This window comes from Aethina tumida, chromosome 1 (assembly GCF_024364675.1).
Source record: "Aethina tumida isolate Nest 87 chromosome 1, icAetTumi1.1, whole genome shotgun sequence".
In the NCBI taxonomy this organism is placed as follows: Eukaryota; Metazoa; Arthropoda; class Insecta; order Coleoptera; family Nitidulidae; genus Aethina; species Aethina tumida.
Window position 1 is genome coordinate 15,687,924 of NC_065435.1, and position 14,895 is coordinate 15,702,818.

General features: G+C 27.2%; 1 protein-coding gene across 10 annotated transcripts in view; it reads left to right on the forward strand.

Moving 5' to 3' along the window:
* Positions 1-14,895, forward strand: part of LOC109602340 (forkhead box protein P1) — a 170,105-nt gene that overhangs the window by 139,517 nt on the left and 15,693 nt on the right. The window contains exon 1 of one of the 10 annotated variants that reach the window (XM_020019327.2): positions 5,042-5,113. The exons of the other annotated variants lie outside the window; for them this stretch is intronic. Coding sequence (XP_019874886.1) covers positions 5,072-5,113 — 42 coding nt within the window. The 5' untranslated portion in view covers positions 5,042-5,071. Of the gene's footprint in view, positions 1-5,041; positions 5,114-14,895 lie in introns of those variants that run through there. 10 annotated transcript variants of the gene reach the window in all.

Consider the following 14,895-nt stretch of genomic DNA (forward strand, 5'->3'; position numbering starts at 1 on the left):
CATCGGCGGCGGCGGCGGTGGTGGTGGTGTGGCGGTGGCGGTGGCGGTGGCGAAGTATGGCAAGGCAAGGCGAGCGGTGGCATATGAGGGTAAAGGTATATAAACAGTAGTTATGATAAATATGCACGACGAGCCGTGAGCCGTGGAACCGTGGAGCCGTGGAGCTGCGGAGCTGTGGCGCACAGAAACGGTAGCAGCATTATGGTGGAAGACAAATATTTGGACTCGGTCGCGTTGGGAACCGCCATTGTCATAACATAAGACAATGCGAATGCTGTATCTCATTTTTCATCTGGCCGATCTTTATAATCTGTATTTGCATCAGCTTGTAGCTATCTAATAATATCTCTGGGGAGCGGGCGGATGCCGTCCACATCGCTTCGAGATACAACGAGATTCTTCAATTAAAACTTATGTTTATTTAGTATTCGTGAAGCGGGCGCGATGGGCACGGCGGGCGCTAGCGAGAGCAATGAGGAATGACGAATGTTTAACCAAAATAATAAGAAACAGTGACCGGAAGAGGAGATACGGAAAATACCCATTATACTTTTCCTACCACTTCTACATCAACATATTGCCGCCTTCCTCGTGCCACCACCCGCACCACCCCCGCTCCGTTCGTATCAACTCGTCATCCCACCTAAAAGGCTTTGTACAACTTCGTCGGTCCCTCTTTTAATTAAATCCGCCGAACAATAAACAAACATTAAGACGATCGGTGAAAAAACGGGAGGATAAGGGAAAAAAATTGCTTGTTGTCAGTTCGTTAACCCTAATCGGGCAGTTATTCAATATTTAAATTCCCGTGCGACCATATCGACAATGGTAAATCACACCAGATCACATCACATGTTATCGATTTCGGTCGGCGATCGACGGTGGATGGACGTTTGAAGCAGTCGAGACCGTTGTAAATAGGGGCTGATGGCAAAGTGATAAAAAGAACGGAGACCGGAGAATAGAATAGAAGGTTCGGTCCCCGGTCCCCGTCACCGTCCACCATCCACCATCCACCATCCACCACCGTTCACCCCCCTAATAGTGAACGATATCTCGGCTAGATCGCGTGCCGGTAGTGTGATGTGGCCGGTCTAACGATGTCCGGCTGAATGCTAACCGGCCACCGAATTTCGAATACGCCGGACGGCGGTCGGTGTGGGCAGTTAACGTTGATTGCCGTCCTTCGTCAAGCCGTCAACGGGCGCCGCTCAAGATTACCAACGTCTTACCATAACACGGGCTTTTAGCTGCGAAAAAAAGATAAAGAAAAAGCGAACCAATAAAACAAGAGGGTTAGCCGTTAACGCCGGGGCCCCCGGATTCCGACCAACCGCACAAAAAATCACGCCAGATTTTCATCTGATTAATACCTGCCGGGGATGTCAATAACTAACTCTCATCAATCCACTTCGATGCCACTAAATCCCCTTAAAACTTTACAAACGTTCAAACATTTTTATTCAAACCTGTACAATCAATAATGTTCGGCGTTGCGTTGGCTGTTTGTTGTAATTTTACCAAGTTGTTTTTTGCAAATTGCACCTTCGCCAATATCTAAACATGCGTTCGTTTATTGTGGCCAACAATTTTTAAATAGTGTTTTCCAATAAACCCACTTTTCATATTTATCTGTACATGTTGACTTAATATTTTTGAAAAACAAACAAATGGCATAAAAAAATTATTTTAAAATTTTCTACTTATAAGTAAAACATATTTTTTCCTATTTCTGTTTGAATTCGTTCAATTCGTTAATATAGAATGTCTCTGTTAGAAATTGAATATTTTTAAATAGAAGAAATAAATTTGAATCATATTTATTTCTTTACTATGATGAAAGAAACTATTCAGAAAATTAGTATTAAAATATATAAATTAAATCAATTGAATATATTTTTCTTATTATTGAATTAATATTTTTATTATTCTATTATTAATAATATTTGTATTAAAAGTTGAATATTTCTAAAGAGGCTTACACATTTCTTTACAAAATATTTTTAATTTAAATTAAATTTATTGAAGGACGACATATATTTTAACCAAAAGAATCATAAATGTTGACTGACAAACATAAATGATTCAGTATCAATTAGTATTAAAATATATAAATTAAGTCGACTGAACATAATTTTTTCATTGTTAAATCAGTTAAATTTAGTTTTTTTCTTGTTTAATTAGTAAAATAGAAAACAGGAAATAATTGAATCAATTTTAGAGAGAATATTTCTGTTAGAAATTGAATATGTTTAAATAGGAGGAATTAATATATTTTTTTCATTGTTGAATTAGTTAAATATAATTTTTTCTTGTTTAATTAGTAAAATAGCAAACAGGAAATCATTGATTCTATTTTAGAGAGAATATTTCTGATAGAAAATGTATACTTTTAAATAGGAGGAATAAATTTGAATCACGTTTATTTCTTTCCTAAAATTTGTAAAATTTATCGAAGTATGTATATTTTAACCAAAATAATGAAAAAAATTCACTGACAAACATAAATGATACTATTCAGAACAATTAGTTTTAAAATATGTAAATTAAATCAATTAAATATATTTTTTTCATTGTTGAATCAGTTAAATATAGTTTTTTCTTGTTTAATTAATAAAATAGCAAACAGGAAATCATTGATTCTATTTTAGAGAGAATATTTCTGACAGAAATTGTATATTTTTAAATAGGAGGAATAAATTTGAATCACATTTATTTCTTTCTTAAAATTTGTAAAATTTATCGAAGTATGTATATTTTAGCCAAAATAATGACAAATATTGACTGACAAACAAAAATGATACTATTTAGAACAATTAGTTTTAAAATATATAAATTATATCAATTGAAAATATTTTTTTCATTGTTAAATTAGTTAAATATAGTTTCTTCTTGCTTAATAAGTAAAATAGCAAACAGGAAATCATTGATTCAATTTTAGAGTGAATATTTATAGCAGAAATTGTATATTTTTAAATAGGAGGAATAAATTTGAATCACATTTATTTCTTTCTTAAAATTAGTAAAATTTATCGAAGTATGTATATTTTAGCCAAAATAATGACAAATATTGACTGACAAACAAAAATAATACTATTTAGAACAATTAGTTTTAAAATATATAAATTATATAAATTGAAAATATTTTTTTCATTGTTAAATCAGTTAAATATAGTTTCTTCTTGCTTAATAAGTAAAATAGCAAACAGGAAATCATTGATTCAATTTTAGAGTGAATATTTATGGCAGAAATTGAATATTTTTAAATAGGAGGAATAAATTAGAATCACATTTATTTCTTTACTAAAAATTTTAAAATTTATCGAAATCCGTATATTTTAACCAAAGTAAATGTTGATTGACAAACATAAATGGAACTATTCAGAAGAATTAGTATTAAAATATATAAATTAAATCAATTAAATATAGTTTTTTTTCATTGTTGAATCAGTTAAGTATAGTTTTTTCTTATTTAATTAGTAAAATAGCAAACAGGAAATCATTGATTCTATTTTAGAAACAATATTTTTGAAAGAAGTTGTACATTTTTAAATAGGAGGAATATATTTGAATCACATTTATTTCTTTTTCAAAATTTTTAAAATTTATGGAAGTACGTATATTTTAACCAAAATAGTCATAAATATTGACTGACATAAATAATACTATTCAGAACAATTATTATTAAAATATATAAATTAAATCAATTGAATATATTTTTTTCATTGTTGAATTAGTTAAATATAGTTTTTTCTTGTTTAATTAGTAAAATAGCAAACAGGAAATCATTAATTTTATTTTAGAGAGAATGAATATTCCTGACGGAAATTGTATATTTTTAAATAGGAGGAATAAATTTGAATCACATTTATTTATATACTAAAATTTTTAAAATTTATCGAAATACGTATATTTTAACCAAAATAATCATAAATGTTGACTGACAAACATAAATGGAACTATTCAGAATAATTAGTATTAAAATATATAAATAAATAAATCAATTAAAAATATTTTTTTTTTTTTCATTGTTGAGTTAGTTAAATTTAGTTTCTTCTTGTTAAATGAGTAAAATAGCAAACAGGAAAACATTGATTCAGTTTTAGAGACAATATTTCTATCAGAAATTGAATATTTTTAAATAGGAGGAATAAATTTGAATCACATTTATTTATTTGCTAAAATTTTTAAATTTATCGAAATACGTATATTTTATCCAAAATGATCATAAATGTTAAATTTAGTTTCTTTTTGTTAAATGAGTAAAATGGCAAACAGGAAAACGTTGATTCACTTTTAGAAGTATATTTCTGTTTGAAATTCAAGTATAAATAAGGAAAAATAAATATGAATCACTTAAATAAAATTCATTTAATATTTTGATTCCTGAAATTTGTTTGTAAATTAAGGAGAAATTCCCTGAAAATTTACTAGAATTCGTCACAACCAAGTAAGCCGTAACGAGAGTAAAACAAATCTAAATCAGCAAAGTAACCTACGTTAGAAAAGTGTGAGAGTGTGTACCTGTTCGTTCAAAGTAAAAAAAAGCGACCAGCGAACCGTTGACGGATGCCGGAAGGACAATAGCGTGGATCGCGAGCGGCGGCCGTCGAGGAAGTAACAGGAGGAAAGTAACGGGGGCATATCTTTTCGGGTCCTGGGCCCGCGAAGCGAAGGAGGTGGCGGTGTGTGTGTGGAGGTGGTCGCGCCGGAGGTGTAGGTGTTGCGCGGAGATGGTCTGCGTGTCGGGCACCGGTGCCTGTGCTTTCGCCTGTTCCGCCGCTGCCGCTGCTGACGCCGCCGCCACCACCGCCGCCGCCACCGCCGCCGCCGCCGCTATAGACATACACACATACAAACAACACAAACTGCAACGGCGCATTCAAGGCGCAGAGTCCCGCCTACGGTTCGTCCTGGCATCTCGGCGACTTCAACGACCCTTTTTGCGCAACAACACAACTAACTCTTGTTCTTTCTAGCGAAAAAGAAATAATTAATAGACGCTGTTACCGTTTATGTGTTTAGTTGTGTTTAGGTGTTGTGCTTGTGTGTGCTGTGTTTACTTGCACCCATGAAGTACTGTGAAACTCGAATGCTGGCATCCTTTGCCCAGGTAACTTTACTTATTACCAATATTTATCTATTTATTTACTCGATTTTTATTTTTAAACATTTTACACATTTTACACATTTTACACATTTTTTTATTAAACCGACACTTGGTCGGAAACTAAGTCTGCACCTCAAATATTTATCCGGTGATGGTGTTTGAAGACGCAAAATTATTTTGTTCCACCTTCAACAACATTGTGCGAGTCCTTATTTGAAAAATATTTACAATTTCACAATAACAAAACAAAACTAATTTAACTGTTTATTTATATTCCAATGTATATTAATATTGCATGAATAAATAACATACAGCTTGCTAATGAAATATTTAAAAATAAAAATACTACTAGATTGTTTTATGCTACCTACATATATATAAATAAATAATAATATTCAATCATATTTTATTATTTTAAAATAAATGTGATCACACTAATTATACCAAAAATTAAAGCTTATATTTTATTTATTATTCAATTATTTCAATAATATATTTAAAATATATTATAATGAAATTTCGTTGTACAAATTATTTTAGTTTCAAGTCCACTTCGGCCTTCGGCCGACTTAAAAACGTTCAGCGAAATTTAACACCGGACATTTGGGCATTTATTTGTTTTATTTAGTGTTTGATAACGGTTTAAACGTGATCAGAAAATTGTACACATTTTAACTCAGCTAAATGACGACTTAGGAATATTTCCTCTTGTTATATTGTGGTTCGTTCAACAATTTAAAGCATTATATTTGTTGCTAAATAATATTTTAAAGCTTAAATTTCAGGAAACTTGAGTTGTTTATTTTTATTTTCTATAATTTAACAATCATGCCTTTAATAAATAACACACAACTTAGTTACCTTAAAACAACAACAAACAAAATCCAACAGAAATAAAATGGCATAAACGTAAACAAGAAGTGTGGTGGAAAACATCGCAAATAGCGGACGCATAAACGGGAGGGATGAACGACGGCAAGCGACGCTGACACGCTGGCATCCGACGCTCAACTGAATTCACGACCAACCCTCACCGAAACTTTGTACACGGTTGTATACTCGCTCTCTATATATATATACAGCATCAAAACAACATATAAACATTGGCCCAATTTCCCGCTCAACCGGGCGTCGGTATGCGTCCCGATACTCTCGGCGGCCGACGTTCCCGACGCGTAACACGCCGACACTCTTTCGACGTCGGTGGATTAATTTTTTCCTTTTTTTTTCGTTTAATTTTGTGTGTAAAGTATGTTGTGTTGGGTTATTTTGTTTTTGTTTTTTTTTTTCGATGAAGTCTGGGGCGCGTAATCACGGCGGAATGCGTCGCGTAGCGTCGAAATATGCGGACAAAAATTTTCTGGGTTTACTCCGGTTTTGTTCCGGCGCATCCGCCAATTATCAGATTCAAATGCTGCGAGTTCTTCGACGTTAAAATAAATACAATTGCAGGTGTTTTTCTTATCTGAGAATTACAAAATATGTTTAAATTGCAATAGGATAACTAATTTTAGTTACTGATTTTTTATAATGAGAATTAAATTAAAAAATTAATAAATTAATAATAATCACAAAATATCATGGACAAAACCAATATTTTAAATGAAATTTAACAACGTTTAATTTTAATGAATAATATTTTATGTTTTGCGAAAGAAAATATTTTTCTTACTTAAAAAATTAACAAACATATTTTACAAATATTATCTCTTCTAAAAATATAAAAATTAATAATAATAATTAGTAAAAACATCTTGTTTTAACTATTTCTGATAAATTAATTTACTTATATATGATTTAAATATACTTTGTGAATACGTAAATAATATTTAATAAATTTCTAATGACTTAAAAAAAATTAAATTAATGTTTATTTACGTAATTCTAGTACAGATTCATTCTAATCAAAATCTAATTATTAATCCACACAATAAACACAAAATATTGTGGATAAAACTAAAGTATTAATTAATATTAAATTACTATTGAATAATATTATATTTTAATGAATAATATTTTATATTGTGTAAAAGAAAATATAAAAAATATAACTATTATCTCTTCAAAAAATTTTAAATTGATACTAATAAGTTGTAATATTATTTCTAATAAACTTATTATTGAATAATATTGTATTTTGCTGAATATTTCATATTTTCTAAAAGAAAATATTTTTTTACGTAAAAAATTGAAAAACGTATTTTACAAATATTATCTCTTCTAAAAATATAAAATTAATATTAATAAATACTAAAAATGTTTTATTTCAACTAGTTATAATAAATTAATTTTCTTATAAATAATTTAAATATATTTTGTGAATATGTAAACAATATTAAATAAATTTCTAATTACTTTTAAAATTAAAATTTTATATGAATGTGTATTTACGTGTTTCTAGTACAGATTCATTCTAATCAAAATTTAATTATTAATCCACACAATAAACAAAATATTTTAGATAAAACTATATATTAATTGATATTACATTACTATTGAATAATGTTATAATTTAATGAATAATATTTTATATTTTGTAAAATAAAATATTTTTTTCACGTAAAGAATTGAAAAACGTATTTTATAAATATTCTTCTCTTCTAAAAATATAAAATTAACACCAATAAATAGTAAAAACGTCTTGTTTCAACTATTTCTAATAAATTAATTTACTTATAAATAATTTAAAAATATTTTGTGAATACGTAAACAATATTAAATAATTTTCTAGTTACTTTTGAAATTTCTAGTACAGATTCATTCTAATTAAAATTCACACAATAAATACAAAATATTGTGAATAAAACTAATATATTAATTAATATTAACTTACTATTGATTTGTAATTGTTTTTTGTTGAATAATATTTTATATTTTGTAGAAGAAAATATTTTTTTCACGTGAAGAATTGAAAAACGTATTTTACAAACATTATCTGTTCTAAAATATACAATTAACACTAATAAATAATAAAAATGTCTTATTTCAACTATTTCTAATAAATTAATTTACTTATAAATAATTTCAATATATTTTGTGAATTCGTAAACAGTATTAAATAAATTTCTAGTTACTTTTAAAATTAAAAAATTATATGAAGGTATTTCTAGTACAGATTCATTCTAATAAACATTTAATTATTAATCCTCACATTAAACACAAAATATTATGAATAAAATTAATATATTAATTAATATTAACTTACTATTGAATAATGTTATATTTTATATTTTGTAAAAGAAGATATTTTTCAGGTAAAGAATTGAAAAACGTATTTTACGAATATTATCTCTTCCAAAAATATAAAATTAATACTAATAAATAGTGAAAGCGTCTTGTTTCAACTATAAAACTAATAAATTAATTTACTTATAAATAATTTAAATATATTTTGTAAATACGTAAACAATATTAAATAAATTTCTAATTATTTTTAAAATTAAAAATTTATATGAATTTGTATTTACGTAATTCTAGTACAGATTCATTCTAATAAACATTTAATTATTAATCCACACATTAAACACAAAATATTATAGATAAAACTAATATATTAATTAATATTAACTTACTATTGAATAATGTTATATTTTATTGAATAATATTTTATATTTTGAAAAAGAAAATATTCTTTTCACGTAAAGAATTGAAAAACATATTTTACAACTATTATCTCTTCTAAAAATTTTAAATTGATACTAAAAAATTGTAATAACGTCTTTTTTAACTATTTCTAATAAATTAATTTACTTATAAATGATTTAAATATATTTTGAATACATATGCAATATTAAGCGTTTTCCGAATTTTCAACATAAAATAGGCAGTTTTCACTATTTAAATAAAATAAAACAAAATTAAAATATAAAATGTCTACATTTTTTAAATAATTAACTGGAAATATTTAATTTATTTCATATTTTTAATTAATTCAACTAATTCATTTTTTATTATACCGCATGTTTTTAAATTATTGTATTTTTAAAATTAAGGATAATAATGAGTAAAACAAAATTAACAGCACAAAAAAGCCGACGGAGCATTCGCCACTGCAAAAAATACGAAGTACGAAGAAAGAAAGTAAAATTACTTAAAGAAAAACAATCGGAATTTACGCTTGTTGTTTTTCAAGCCAGTAAAAATGTTTCTTTTAAATAAAATTTGATAAAAAAAATACATTAAAATTCCAATTATTATTAAAATCAGATTAAAACTGCGAGTTTTTATTGTATGTTTATTTTGTTTAAAATGTTAAACTTGAAATCGAAATATTTCTATCTGTTTTTGATAATTCCGGTGCCAATGTTTGATTTAATTATTTGAATTGTGATTATAATTCGTGTGTTGCGACCATATAATATTGATAAAAAATTGTGGTTGATAAAAAAATGTTAATTTCCACAATAATTAATTATGATTTGATAAACTTTAAAATAAAAGTATTTATTGTTTTCAGTAATTTTCTGACGCATTCGCCTCTGTTTATTGAATAACATGGATAAATTTTATTAATTAATGGTTCATAATTTTTTAATTTACTTTTTGAATCTATTGTTTATTTTATATTGTAATTTAAATTTTTGCCTCACTTTAAAACAATATGTATTGTTTAATAAAATTAATTAATTAATTTTTAAAAAATATGTAAAACTTGAAAAATTGTTTACCAATTAGGTACCAAAAAAGTACATAATTATACATATCCCAAAATTAATAACAAAATAATTGGTTGATTTTAGTTGCAAACAATTGAAGTATTCTCATTATAATTACATTGCGTTACAAGTATACCATTTTTTGTAAAAATAATATATTATTTTATTTCTTTATTTCTAAAAAAATTAAATTGTTCATAAAAATAATTGTTTAACATTACTAAAATTTATATTATATTTATAATTATAACTACGTAAACTGTTCATTAAAATAATTTATTAATATTAAATAAAAATACTTACACAAATTTTAAAAGAATATATTATTTTGTAATTTCATAATAGTCCCAAAATTTCAGCATTGAAAAAATTGCTGTACACTTTTATATACAAATAAATAATAATGAAGTGTTTTTTTAAATAATATTTATAAATATTTAGAATTATGACACTGTATAACATTTATTAAAATTTATTAAACTATGTAGTTGTTTTATGTGTAATGAACGTAACAAATAAAATGTAGTTAACGACGAACCCAACGAATTTAATATTAATATAAATAAAAAGGGGAGGATGTCTGAGGTCCGGTCGGGCTTTCGGGGTCCGTCGAATTAACACAATTCATCGCGAACGTACTCTGTTTGTTTAGCAAATCTGTTATGAGATTTTCAGTAATTGCGTTTATAAATAAAAACGATTTTTGTGTAAATAGAAATAAAAAGTGCGGAATGGAACGGGTAAAAGAGACCGGGATGTGGGGGGTGAGTCGGTGTGGCGGCAATATTATTCACTTACATTTAACACACAATGTTGTATCTTGGATTTTCTGTTTTATTTATTTAGTGAGAGTATTATGAGATTTTGCGTGAATTTAATAATGAAAACCGGTATTAAATCGGAACGTGTAAGGTTTTTTTAAATGAGTAGGAAAAGAGGAATTAGTAAATAGCCATTGGCGTTAATTGTTCGACGTTGTTCGGTTGTAATAAATTCGACGATCCCTTCATTCTCCGTGGTCCGTGGTCCGTCGTCCGTCGTCCGGTCGGTGCACAGGGGTGGAAAGTGGACGTTGGGATAACGACTTCAATTAATAAATCGGGCGAGTTCGGTAAGAGTAAGGTAATCGCGAGTTATTAATATTTAGCAGTTTAGCAATCCGCAACCTGCAACCCACCCCCCCGGGGGTCACAGCCGCTCGCCCACCCCCCGGTTACAGTCTGGTTGTCCCACGGCTTCGTTCGGAGCGGCGAGAATGAATCTGAGGAGTTACAAATGATTGCTGTCGGTGGCAGGCCCAAGCCAGCATATGGCACATCGACAGTTTTGCTGCGGGACTGCCGAACTGGCCCGACTGCCGGACGCTCATAAATTAGAGCCACTGTTAAGTACACCACCGGCCTCGTAAAGTGTGAAATTGAGCAGTCATGGCGTTATTGAGAATGGACTGCCCCGTTCCTAAATTATTACTCTTCCCCCGGCCTCCTTTAAAACTCTACATTTGTCAGCGAATATATATATATATATATATATATATATATATATATATAAGCGCTAAGTATGTTTTATTGCACCAATATCAAAATGGATATACGGACATCTTTTTATGCCCCACCTCCCTCCACCTACGCACCCGCCACCCTCGCACCGCTTCCTTTTCCTAACAGGGTGAATGACTCCACATTTCGTCCCATCTATTTACTATTGCAAACCCCTTTTATTAATTGTATTCGAGATCCGCTCCCCACGAATTGCACGACGTAAATCCCTCTCGCAAAAAAATTACGGACGCATATTCATTCTCTATGATAGACACCATTATTGCCGACAATTTTCTACTAAAACAATATCAATTAAAATAATTAGTTGATTTTACTTAAAACACTAACATTAATAAAATTTTTATACAAAATATGTGAAGAATGTATAATAATAAGAGAATTATATTATTTCTTTATTCCTAAAATATCCCAGAATTATCTATTCAAATAATTTATTCATTTTACCAAAATAAAGTACCACATTAAAATAAAATTCTTATAGATTTTTTATAGAAATAATAGAAGAATATTTTATTTTGTCACACCCAAAAAAATTTTAACATTGTGCATTAAATTAAATTGTCAATTTTAGTAAAAAATATGTAAAATTTGAAGTATTATAAAAATTCGTACCCAATTATTTTAAGAATAATATGTATAACATATGTTATTTCTTCATTCGTAAAATATCCTAAAACTATCTATTCAAATAATTTATTAATTTTTCCCTAAAAAAAATATAATTAAAGTATTTTTATTATAACTAATAATATAAAATAATATTTTGGAATAAAAAATAAATGCTTATACATATTAATTAGCTTTATAAAAAATTGTATAAGAATTTATTTAATGTAGTACTTAGTTATAATAAAAATACTTGAATTTAATAAACCAACGAATTGTTTTAATGGATAATTTTAGTATATTTTGGAACAAAAATTAAATTCTTATACATATAAGCCTTATAAAAAATTGTATACGAATTTTTTTAATGTAGTACTTAGTAATAATAAAAATACTTGAATTTAATAAATTAAAGAATTGTTTTAATATATAATTTTTGCATATTTTGGAATAAAAAATAAATTCTTATACATATTAGACTTATAAAAAATTGTATAAGAATTTTTTTAATGTAGTACTTAGTTATATTAAAAGTACTTACATTTAATACACCAACAAATTGTTTTAATGGATAATTTTGGCATATTTTGGAATAAAAAATAAATTCTTATTCATATTAGACTTATAAAAAATTGTATAAGATTTTTTTAATGTAATACTTAGTTATAATAAAAGTACTTATATTTAATAAACCAACGAATTGTTTTAATGGATAATTTTGGCACATTTTGGAATTAAAAATAAATTCTTATACATATTAGCCTTATAAAAAATTGTATAAGCATTTTTTAATGTAGTACTTGAATTTAATAAATTAAAGAATTGTTTTAATATATAATTTTTGCATATTTTGGAATAAAAAATAAATTCTTATACATATTAGACTTATAAAAAATTGTATAAGATTTTTTTTAATGTAGTACTTAGTTATAATAAAAGTACTTATATTTAATAAACCAACGAATTGTTTTAATGGATAATTTTGGCACATTTTGGATTAAAAAATAAATTCTTATACATATTAGCCTTTATAAAAAATTGTATAAGAATTTTTTTAATGTAGTACTTAGTAATAATAAAAATACTTGAATTTAATAAACTAAAGAATTGTTTTAATATATAATTTTTGCATATTTTGGAATAAAAATTAAATTCTTATACATATTAGACTTATAAAAAATTGTATAAGAATTTTTTTAATGTAGTACTTAGTTATATTAAAAGTACTTATATTTAATACACCAACAAATTGTTTTAATGGGTAATTTTGGCATATTTTGAAATAAAAAATAAATTCTTATACCTATATATATATATATATATATATATATATATATCCTCTTATAAATATAACCTTGTATTTTAATGAAAGAACTTGAATATATTTGAGAATAATTTAATTTAGTTATAATAAAAATAATCAAGGATTTTTTAACAAAATGAACTTAGATATTTAAAAGTCATTAAATTGTTAATATATGTAATCAATTTGAAACGATATGATCCATTTTTGTGTGGAATAAATGCACGTAAACGGAAGGAAAATAAAATAAAAGCCGCGTTGTTTATTTATCCGCGATTGTTTCCCCACATCCTCGTACCCCGAAGACGACAACGACTACGACGAGACGACATGTGCTCGTGTAGTTAAATTTAAATTTGCATTCATGGAGTGAGCATAACCGTGACATTTGAAGGCGGCTGCATGTTTTGGCTGTAAAGAGACGGCAATTCGTGCATTCAATAAATGTGATTGATTTCTGAACCGTTCGGGGGCTGCAAACGGCCGCATTAAGAACAAGGGAGGCATAAGTCTTTGGACCAATGGACCGGTTCTAATGTCTCCACAATGTACACTAGTTTCGTTTTTTTTTTTCTTTTTGGGAAATAAACACAAACGTGGGGTGAAACACCCCGCTCGTCGACCATTTATTAATATCTGATCGATAAGCGGTGTGTGGTGGAGGTGTTTTCGGAGGCCCGGATGGTTGGGCTTTATTTCAATATCCCAGAACAAATAAATTAAGGAACGCGAGAGGACTAAGAAAGCAATTTAATTTTTGAAAACGCGCGGGTTTTGAGACTGCGTATTAATTATTAACGACGGGGTTTATAATTTGGCAGCAATACATCGGATTTTTTTCTTTTTGAAACAAGATTAAGTTTATATAATTCAGTATACCGCTAATTGATTTTGAATCATTAATACGCGGAAAACAGAAAGCTCGAGGCCTTTCTGTTTGTAATTTAATTCTGAGAAGGGGGAGCTTTGCTTTATTACCAAACTGTTGTGCCACACTAAATTCATAGACAATACGGAGCATTGTTTTGCTAGAAAATTATTGGTAATATTTGTGACTAGCGTAGAAAATTAATATGTGTTCGATTTTTATTTTGACGAAGGGATTTATGCTGTGCAATTTACAAGAGGGACTGAATTAATTATATTTACAATCGTAAATAAGAGCGATGTTAATATTTTTTAACTATACCCTTATATTTTGGTCGTGGCAATGCATTGAAGTTAGAAAAAGTACTAATATATAATATATAATTATTATTATTAATTTTAATATGCATATTAATTATTCTAATAAAAAATTGTATAAAAATTGTAAGTTAAAATAAAAATACTTCAAATTCAATGTAATTCATATTTTTTACTAAAATTAACAAATTTGTGGACAATTTGTGGAATTTAATGGACAATGTTAAAATTTTTTATATGCGACAAAATTATGTATACTATAATATATGATAAAAATACTTTTATTATTACTTATTTTTGATAAAATTAATAAATTATTTTAGTAAATAGTTTTCGAATATTTTAGAAATGGAGAAATAATATATTTTTATGCATATTATTCTTATGAAAAATTTTGTTTAAGAATTTTTATAAATTTAGTACTTAGTTAAAATAAAGTACTTCAAATTGTACATATTTTTTCGTACAATCAAC